Raw genomic sequence first — 11,209 nt, 5'->3', positions numbered from 1 at the left:
AAAATTTTGAAAAATAGTGGAGGCAAACCCTGCTGGTTTGACATTAGCGCCACGTATTTGTGTGAGTGTTGGATCGGCATCATTTTGATCGTTCTGCTCATAATTTGTTATGGATTCGTGATCATTTGGGTGAATTTGGGTAAGAACGTGAGCGCATTCATTCGTTGATGGAGGAGTAATATTCAGGTGAGAGCAATCACTTTTAATGAAAGGTGAGCCGGATTCCGTGTTCTTGCGTTCAAGTGCCGTCCTTGTTTGATAAATATGCGTGTGTGTGTGCGTGACGTTAGAGATTAGTGCAGGATTCGGTGGAGCAGAATGTGCACTACAAGCACTAATTAGTTCGTTTGCGGTGTGGGTGAGGCTCGTGGAGTGTGTGCCGACAGGATTGTTCGGTTCGGCGATTGCGGTGATTGCGTATTTTGTGTCGCAGAAAAGGTTGTAGGGGATGAAAGTCCCATAGGTGGGTGTAGACGAAAATTTTCAGTTGGTTGTTGCAATCGGTAATCAACAAATTCACGCACCGATAGACCAATTGGCCAGGTGTCCGGGGAGAGTGCACATTCTCTTATAGAAGCAGGCACCAACACTTTGAATGATAGGAATGAGAGTGTTGCTGTGTTTGTGCCCCGGCGTACAAGGCAATATGCTGTGACGTCTTCGATGGATAAAGCTTGCTTGACCATTTGAACAATTTGGTCAGTGGTGGTATCCGGAGAAAGTCGGGAAATGTACAAAGCACATTTCTGCACCGAAGATTGAGCAGGAACTATTTTGATCGCGAATGATGCGGTGTCTTTTTTTGTGCCAGTAATTGTGGGTGGTGGGCGAATATTACGGTTGGGTTCATCGATAGTCTGTGTAGTTTTGAATTGGCAATTATTGTTTAGGTTGTTGATGGAAGTAGCACGAAATGTAAACATTGAACGGTTGTCGTTGATGACATCAGAAAACAATCGTTTCGATGGATTTGTGCGGCGTATTTTTGCGGGTGGGTGACTACTTCGTGGCGTATTATGATCGAGCTGAGTCATACGTGCGAATCCAGTTCTAATCTCGTTTGTTAGTGGTTCGATTACGGATTTAATGCTCTCAGCAACTGTTGTTAAAGCCGTCTGGAAACCAGATTGAATGGCTGCGTTCTTAACAAATTTGGTGCGCGGATTCAACAAAACGTTGTTACAGCCACTGCAGCACCAGTGAATTTGTTTGTATTCAGAGATGCGCTGGAGTAAGTCTGCGGGTATAGAAGAGCAGCGCCGATGGAATGGAGAGTTGCATAAGCAACAGCTAATGAAAGCTTCCGTGATTTCCGTGGTGCAAGAGTTGCAGATGTTTGCCATTATTAGGGAACGATGTATCTTGGCTATGATGACAGCAATGTTGAAGGCGCGACCAGGTTGGAAAGCGAAATTAGCACGAGATTATCGAGAGTTGGAACGGTTGAACTTTATTCCAATACCGCGATGATTTTTATGGATGCAATGGTATTCCCAAAAACTAAAACTTATATGATGAATAGCGTGAATTTTTCACAAAAACACGAAGCGCTATATGAATGCGACTATTACGTCAAACGTCAACCGTCAAACGTTGTGTCGAGAAGGGGCTGGCCTTTAGAGATATTCTCCTACATCGGAAACAATTTTGTTGGAGCAAGCAACGAGCTAAAAAGAGAAATAACAACATTAAATTCAAAATTGGCAGACACCTTCACAAACTCACGCACAAACTGAAACTTTAATCCGCCGTCAGCACCACATATGGGAGGAGTATGGGAGAGGATGGTAAGGAGCGTGAAAGAGTCCAAGAATGCATTTGTTGAAGGTCGAAAATTGAATGATGAAATTCTAAATACTGCCTTGATTGATGCGGAATGCCTCATTAACTCCCGACCACTTTTCTATATGCCACACAATACCACTGATGCAGAAGCACTGACACTAAACCATTTCCTTTTAGGAGATTCGTCCGGCTCCAAATCAACATTAGCAACCTGCCCAGATCTGGCTGATACACTCCAAAACAGCTACAAAAGAAGCCGGAAACTATCTAGCGCAGCGGTCGGCAAACTTTTGAGGCAATGGGCCAACTTTAATAAATGATCGAGTGCCGCGGGCCAGGTGAATGCGGTTTTTTATTATTGCGCTTAAATTATTACATTTTTATGTTTTAAAAACATTTGAGATATTATTGTTGTTTTTCTGTAATTATATCATCCAAGTATGGTTCAAAATTAATTTATCTAAAATTTATCGGAGTAAAAATAGACTCAGTAATTTTAAAAATGCTTTATGGGTAAGTAATGCCATGTCAGATCAATTGATACCTGATTCCTTATGTAAGAAGCACTTTGATAATTGTTGTACTCGTAAACAGCAACAGTGTGTAATCGTCGTTCTCATTAAAACAACAGGGATTTTAAAATATTTTTTTGCTTTCAAATACAATCGAAAATATCCCCAAAATATTTTAAAGGGAAACCAACTGATTTTTGTCAAATTAAGAAAAAAGAATAAAACAAAATAAAAAAATTATCGCGTGAAAATGTATGGAGCTGTTTCACAATATTAAAATTTTTGTATTGCATGTTTTGCGTTGGTGAAAGTCTAATGATCTCCCATCAAATGCAAGTCGCATGCAAAACTTTAAATAAATTAATTGCAACCAGGCAGTAGTATATCACATCAATATAAAATTTCGTGTGCGATTTCCTTCATTCCGAAAGTCTTATTGTCGTGTTGAAACAATGTTAAAATTATATAACGGTTGCATTGACAAATTGACAAATGCATAGGTTTTTCATGGGATTATCTTCACCCGCTCTAACAAAACGTTAATTGCACTTTGAATAGTATTATCCCATGAGACAACAAACAACCTCTATCAGTACCCTCACCTTGACACCTCTATCAGTCGAACTCTTACCATGATGACCACAAAAGTGAACCAACCAACGTAGAAGCGTGCGCGATCAACGAATGACGCCTCGTAGCGTCTTAAATGAAAGATTAAATTAAATTAAATGCGTACACAAGTCTGTCGTCGCATAAGAACGTGTCTGCGTTTTTGTCACCTTCATCTTGGTACTATTAGGCAACAATCAAAGCATCACAAGAGAGCCCAGGTTCATTTTTTTAGGTTCCAAAAGAAGCTAAAAATGAAGACAGAGGTACAAGTGGCTACATTACTGAGTAATCTGGGCCGGGAGATCGATCCGTCATTCCAAAGTACTTTAATTAAAGTTGAAAATGTACGATGATATAAAATGTTATTCTAAAAGATATTCAGTAATTTGTATACGAATAGTTTCTTCCCATCTTTCAAAATCAGTCAAAACCTTTCGCGGGCCGAATTGAATGTTGCGACGGGCCGTATTTGGCCCGCGGGCCGGACTTTGCCGACCGCTGATCTAGCGAAATGTGGGACCGATGGTTGAAGGAATATTTTCCTAACCTCAATCTCAGGAAAAAGTGGCGAGATGACAACATACCAATCAGGGTCGGAAACTTGGTATTTATTACGGAAGGAAGTAGAAAGGATTGGGTGAGAGCAATTGTAGAAGAAACAATAACTGGGCGGGACGGACGAGTGAGACAAGCAGTAGTAAGGACAGCGTCTGGCAAACTATTGAAACGAGCAGTGGTAAAACTTGCCTCTATAGAAACAGAAATGTTAGCACGTTTTTGTGTTGACTGTGTTGGCTGCGTGAAAAATGTAAACAACACAACTGCTGTCACCTAGCGGTCAAGATATTTGGATAAACCAAGTAAGAAAAGGTGCCGCTAGGTGGCGTAAAGGTTGTTGTCAACTGAAAGAGACAAACATATAAATTGCGAAAGAGATGAGGAGACGAGATCCAGCCTCCGGTCATACACCCCGTAAAGGTCGAGCATAAGGGCATAGACAGGAAACGGCGCGAAACTATTACCAGTAGCAAATACGAGTGTGACCGGACAAGTTAAAAATACAGAATTTGAATCAAACGATAAAGATCACCTTCTTATTTAAAACACCCGGAAAGAAATTGTTACCGAAGTAACATGCACTGTCAAATCCGTTGAAAAAACTAACACGTGTCCGGTGATGATATTATCAGATGAGATTTTGCCGCCGAATTCCGCATTGATTTCAAGCATAGAGTCCCGAGAAGCCGTAGATCAAATATAAACATCAAAAATTGACGTTTGGATCAAAATTGACGTTTGCGGTGAACGGTCGTGTTTAAGTTTGCTCCGTACAAATCAGATAATTTTTGCGTTATTGTGATCGCGCTTGTAGTATCACTAGTTTGAAGACTCTGAAAGTAGAGAATTAACTGCAGTAGTATGCTGTAACACTTGATTAGTGGCATTAAAATCGGTCTGTTTCGGGTATAATTTCCTGTTTTCGTCGTGCTCTGCGTCGTGCTATTGCTCGTCAATTCACCATGACTCACTGCCGGATTTGCTCACTGGACACCGAGGAAGCAGTTATCATATGTGGCGGTAACTTGAATATCTCTTCGTGCAAACAGGCTTTCCATCCAAAGTGTCTGAAAATGCCAAAATCGAGCATAAAAAGTGTTTCTCATAGCAATAATATTGTTTGGATTTGCAATATGTGCACCAACAACAACTCCGATAATGGCTTGGTTCTTGGTGAGAAGGCACCCCGCCTCATCGAAACGATTAGTGAGATGAAGAACGAAATATCTCACCTAATAAATGAGTTGAAGAGAGAAATGATTGCAGAGATTGATCTACGAATACGCACAAACTATTCCGAATATCCTCTCACACTCACTAGGAACCATGCCACTAATACTACACAGTTCAACGAAAGATTGGCTTCCACTACTACACTGAACACTACGCCTGTCCATCCAGTCAAAACTATTCACAACACCACGAGCTCTTCGGAAATGCTGCCTGGATGTTCTCATACACGCAATATCACTCACACTCTTTCATCTACTTCACCACGCGAACAAACACAACGAAGAATCGGTGTTGACAGTGCAGCTTCGGCTAATCATTCCTTTAATCATAGAAACGCATTGCTTACCGGTGCAGCAACTGATGCAAGTTCATCGTTTGAAGGCTTCGTTCCAAATGTTGAGCCACGAGTATGGATGTTTGTCACTCACATCGCACCGCACGTTACTGAAGAAGATATGACAACTTTTATTACCAATCGCCTTGAAAATAAAAATTGTACGGTAAAAAAAATACTTCCTCGTGATCGTGATCCTGCAACGCTTCGATTCATCTCCTTCAAGGTCAGTCTCCCAAATGCACTTAAGAATAAAGCACTTTCACCTGCAACTTGTCCCCGCGGTTTCGTATACGCCGAATTTGAGTTCCGCAATAAAAAAAAACAACGATTTTTTTACACCACATACCCTATACAACTCACCAATATGATAATGAGATCACAGATCGTCCCGAACACTCTCACACCCGAAGAGAACAACCCGAACACTGAACATCATACTGTTTCGCTCTCCGACACTCTCGCAACGATCACACACTCACAGCCTCCCTTGAGTGAACTTTCGATATATTATCAAAATGTGCGTGGGCTACGCACTAAAACAGCTGATTTATATGCAGCAAGTTATGAATCAGAATATGACGTTATAGTTTTAACTGAAACATGGCTCGACGATGCTATTTCCTCGACGATGCTTTTTGACGATAACCGCTTCACAGTTTACCGTACCGATCGTTCCACTACTAATAGTACAAAGACAAGAGGAGGGGGAGTTCTTATTGCAGTTAAAAAAAAATTGCCTCTAGTCCTTGCACTCCTCTCTCAAACATAACTGAGAGTTTGTGGATTCAACTGAGAACCCCTACGAATTCTCTTATAGTTGGTGCTATCTACCTTGCACCGGATCGTTGCAACGACACCCACACAATAAATGCTTTATGCTCCACTCTTCGGTGTGTGCGGGATAAACATACTGATGATACAATGATCCTTATGGGGGATTTCAATCAGTCTCAGCTCGTATGGAGCACATCAAACGAAAATGTTGCAGTTTTAAATACATCGGAATCCCGGATTAATCCTTCCTGTTCAGTTCTCCTCGATGAACTCAACTATGCAGGACTGTCCCAACTAAACTGCTACATGAATCCTCATGGTTCTATACTGGACCTTATTTTGGCTGATGATGGGATTCCTTACCACTTATTAAAGTTGGAGCTCGTTCTTGACCCTTGGATTCAACCAGACTCTTACCACCCGGTGATTGCTCTCCGCATATTTTCTGAATCAATCCACACTACAACACCACAACATACATCAAATATCCAGAGTCGGAATTTCCGAAAGACGAATTTTATAGGTCTCTCATCGGCTCTTACCAACGTTGACTGGAGCCATATCACCAGAGACCCGGATCTCAACCAAAACATTTTGTTGTTTACAAACTATTGCATAGTAACACGCATAACGCAGTAACATTGCAAGACTCGATCAGAGTACACATTGAGTGAATAAAGACGATTCCATTCTGAACTAAGGAATAAAGCAGTTGTGTTTTTCTCAAGATATATTCCCTGCGACATATCATTTTGGCGACGAGGATTATTACTGAACCCGGAACCCGAAGCTCACGAGATTCTGAAGCTAACGAGAATTAGCGTCAAGGATGAACAATGAAAACCTTGAAACCGTTATCAACCAAATGGCTCAACTTCTTCAACAGATGGCTGCTTTTAAAACTAGAAGTCCTGACGAAATCCTTGAATCTTTATCGAAAACCATCGAGGAGTTTCGTTTCGATGAAGAAAACAACATCACTTTTGAAAAATGGTATGTACGTTTCAAAGACCTTTTTCAAAACGATGCCAGCAGTTTGAATGACGAGGCGAAAGTGCGACTTTTGCTGAGGAAGCTGGAAACGTCCGCTCACAGCCGGTATGTGAATTACATTCTTCCGAAGCAACCGCATGAAAATTCGTTTGAAGAAACCGTCAATATTCTCAAAAAAATCTTCGGAAAGCAATATTCGGTGTTCCACAAAAGGTACCAGTGCTTGCAGATAGTGAAATCTGCATTAGAAGATATCATCACTTACGGCGGAAGAGTGAATAAGGCATGCGAGGATTCTGAGTTCGAGAATTTGAAATTAGACGATTTCAAATGTCTAATTTTCATTTGCGGACTGCAAGCTCCGGAATTCTCGGATATCAGAGCAAGACTGCTATCTCGAATAGAAAACGCGACGCCGGAGGCTAAAGTGAACATTCAAACACTAATGGCAGAATTTCAACGGCTTATCAATCTGAAAGCGGATACAACGATGATCGAAAATCAATCAAGATCGAAGCATTCCGTGCATGCAGTTTCAGAGAAGAAACCGTATCGTTTGCCACAGCCTTCCCGATTCGACAATTCAAAAGATCAGCGTCAACCGAAATCAGATTCGAATACTGTCCCTCGTACTCCTTGTTGGCAATGTGGAAAAATGCATTTTGTACGGGATTGCAATTTTACAGATCATCTCTGCAAAGTGTGCAAAAATGTAGGCCACAAGGAAGGTTACTGTAAAGCCATGAGATCAAAATCTTCAAACAACAACACATATCAAAAGAGTGAGAAGAATCAAAATCAAAATCAAAAGAAATCTCAGGGAATTTTCGTTAATCATGTCACGAAAAACACTGCTAAAAGGAAATTTATCTCTATCATAATCAATGGCATAACTACATCACTCCAACTGGACACCGCAAGTGACATAACAGTTATTTCTAAAACAACATGGCAACATTTGGGTCAACCGAAACTTTCTCAAGCATCCATTGAAGCATCGAATGCATCGGGAGAACAACTCAAGCTTATCGGTGAATTCGAATGCGAGGTTATCCTTAATGCGATTACAGAGAAATGTGTTTGTTTTGTTACATCATCACCAGTCCTAAATGTTATAGGTATAGATTGGATAGATAGGTTTAATCTATGGGCAATTCCCTTCGATGTACTGTGTAAGAAAGTTTCATCAGCATGTCCAAAGGATCGAATAGTACAGCTTCAATCGAAATATCCAACAGTTTTCGATGATTCGCTTGGACATTGCACAAAAACGAAGGTGAAACTGTTTCTGAAGCCCAATGTAAAACCAGTTTTCTGTCCAAAACGACCAGTACCATTCAATACTATCGCTCTTGTGGATGCGGAACTATCAAGACTACAATCACTAGGCATCATCACACCAATAGACTTTTCGGAGTGGGCTGCTCCGATAGTAGCCATTCGCAAGCCTAATGGTAAAGTTCGAATTTGTGCGGATTATTCGACGGGGCTTAACGAAGCTTTAGAGTCAAATCATTATCCTCTACCTACTCCTGAAGAAATTTTTGCACAGTTGAACGGAAGTGTTGTATTCAGCATAGTCGATTTGTCCGATGCATACCTACAAGTAGAAGTAGAAGACGAATCTAAACACCTTCTTACGATCAACACACATAGAGGTCTTTTTCAGTTCAACCGTCTCGCACCGGGAGTCAAATCAGCACCTGGAGCTTTTCAAAGACTAGTTGACGGTATGATTGCTGACATTCCTGGCGTTAGAACATTTCTAGATGATGCTATAATTTTCGGTAAAACTTGGGAGGCACACAAGCAATCATTAGACACATTTCTTCAGCGTTTAAAAGAATATGGCTTCCACGTCAAGCTGGAAAAATGTCATTTCTATCAAACTGAAATTGTCTATTTGGGGCATGTGGTAGATCGCAACGGCATACGTCCTGACCCAGAGAAGCTGAAAACCATCGCATCTATTCCAGCACCAACGAACATTTCCGAATTAAGATCGTTCTTAGGAGCTGTGAATTTCTACGGCCGATTTGTGAGAAACATGCATGAACTCAGACACCCGTTAGATCAATTGCTAAAGAAGGATACGAAGTGGAAGTGGAATTCGGATTGTCAGACATCGTTCGAAAAATTCAAGAAAGTACTGCAATCTGACTTACTGTTGACACATTATGATCCGAATCTTCCTATCATCGTTGCAGCAGATGCGTCTAGCACCGGCGTTGGCGCAGTCATTTTTCATAAATTTCCGAACGGATATTTGAAAGCCATTCAACATGCTTCAAGAACATTAACGTCTGCAGAACAAGGCTACGGACAACCGGAAAAAGAAGCTCTGGCTCTTACTTATGGGGTAACCAAATTTCATAAGTACTTACTTGGTCGGAAATTTACTCTTTTAACCGATCATAAGCCTTTACTATCCATATTTGGTTCAAAAAAGGAATTCCTTTGCACACAGCAAACCGACTCCAACGGTGGGCATTGATGTTATTAAACTACGATTTTACCATCGAATATGTTTCAACCACCGAGTTTGGGTGCGCTGACATGCTATCAAGGCTAATCGACCGTTGCAAGCAACCAGAGGAAGATTACGTTATAGCTTCGATTTCACTTGAAGAGGATATTCAAAACGTCATGCACGAATCATTGAAACAAGTACCAGTATCATTTGCTGACATTCAAAAAGCAACAAGATTGGATGAAACACTGCAAGCTGTTTTGAAATTCATCCGGGAAGGCTGGCCGAACGAAGCGTCGTCAATCAAAAATCAAGACATTCGTTCGTATTACACACGAAAAGAATCGTTAACGCATGTAGATGGATGTATCTTGTTTCACAACAGAGTTGTTGTTCCAAACATTTACAGGAAAAAGGTACTTCAACAATTCCATCGCGGTCATCCTGGAATGGTGCGAATGAAATCCATTTCTCGAAGTTTCGTTTTCTGGCCGGGAATGGATGTCGATATCGAAAACTTTGTCCGGCGTTGTACTTCATGTTGCACTGCTGGCAAAGCACCAATCAAAGAAACACCTGAATCTTGGCCTGTGCCGGAAAAGCCATGGTTACGGGTACACGTGGACTATGCCGGTCCTGTAGATGGCGTGTATTTTTTGGTTGTAGTTGATCCATACACAAAATGGCCAGAAGTATATGCAACCAAAACTACAACAGCAAAGACAACTATCAAGTTTTTAACGCAATCATTCGCAACGTTTGGTGTTCCAGAAACTATAGTCTCTGATAATGGTACCCAGTTCACCAGCTTTGAATTCCAAGCATTTTGCAAACAATTGGGTATTTGTCACATCCGTACTGCACCATACCATCCGCAGTCAAACGGTTTGGCAGAACGTTTCGTGGACACACTAAAGCGTACATTGCGAAAAATTCGAGCAGGAGGAGAGACTTTAGATGAAGCTTTGCAGACTTTTTTGCAAGTTTATCGAACCACACCTACACCAGATAAGTCTCCAGCTGAATTGATGTTTCAGCGGCCTATTCGAACAGTTCAGTCATTATTACTACCTCCAGTTTCACGGTCACGAAATGAAAAGCCAGAAGCTGGTAGAAAATTCTTCGATCCTGGAGAAGCGGTTTATGCCCAAGTCCACCGCAATAATTCCTGGGAGTGGAAACCGGCATCAATAGTCGAACGAGTCGGTAGAGTGAATTACAACGTGTTTTTGGAAGACAACCAGCGAATTATTCGCTCACATGCAAATCAACTGAAGAAGCGTCTACAGGAGGAAACATCGTGTGGAAATAGAAATTGTCACGACACTGGAAATTTGTTAACTATTTTCTTTGACGAATTTGAATTGGGAACTCCACAGGCAGTTGAAAACTCAATTGAAATGACTGAACAAGAACATTACTATTCAGCTGATGAAGAGTCCGCTGAAGAAATTGAAGGAGAAAATTGGCAAACATCATCGTCCACAGTTACTACTCAAGCCACTCCACCAATGCCTGCATCTTCTGCTCAACCCGTGAAAGCGGAAAGACCTCGAAGAATTCGTAGGCCACCAGCCAGGTTTGAACCGTATTGGTGAATTAAGGGGGGAGATATTGCATGGTAACACGCATAACGCAGTAACATTGCAAGACTCGATCAGAGTACACATTGAGTGAATAAAGACGATTCCATTCTGAACTAAGGAATAAAGCAGTTGTGTTTTTCTCAAGATATATTCCCTGCGACATATCACAAACAAAATCACAAGCTTTTACGATCAGTTTGTCCCTCGTTATCAGACCCCAACCAAGCCACCCTGGTCTAACTCACGGTTAAAAGTCTTGAGAAAACAGAAAAAAAGACTCCATAAAATGTTCCGTCAACATAAGAACGAGGTCAGCAGAAGAATATTTATTAAAGCTGCCCGTCTGTAC

General features: G+C 41.2%; 1 protein-coding gene across 1 annotated transcript; it reads left to right on the top strand.

Moving 5' to 3' along the window:
- The first annotated feature begins 6,426 nt into the window (after positions 1 to 6,426).
- LOC121593639 (uncharacterized protein K02A2.6-like) lies at positions 6,427 to 10,733 on the top strand. Its single transcript, XM_041916196.1, has one exon. It carries the CDS (start codon positions 6,641 to 6,643, stop codon positions 9,296 to 9,298), a length of 2,658 nt encoding a protein of 885 aa, XP_041772130.1. The 5' UTR covers positions 6,427 to 6,640; the 3' UTR covers positions 9,299 to 10,733.
- The last annotated feature ends 476 nt before the right edge of the window (positions 10,734 to 11,209 follow it).

This window comes from Anopheles merus, chromosome 2L (genome assembly GCF_017562075.2).
Source record: "Anopheles merus strain MAF chromosome 2L, AmerM5.1, whole genome shotgun sequence".
In the NCBI taxonomy this organism is placed as follows: domain Eukaryota; kingdom Metazoa; phylum Arthropoda; class Insecta; order Diptera; family Culicidae; genus Anopheles; species Anopheles merus.
Note: the sequence above shows the minus strand (reverse complement) of the source record. Positions and strands in the feature narration are given on the sequence as shown.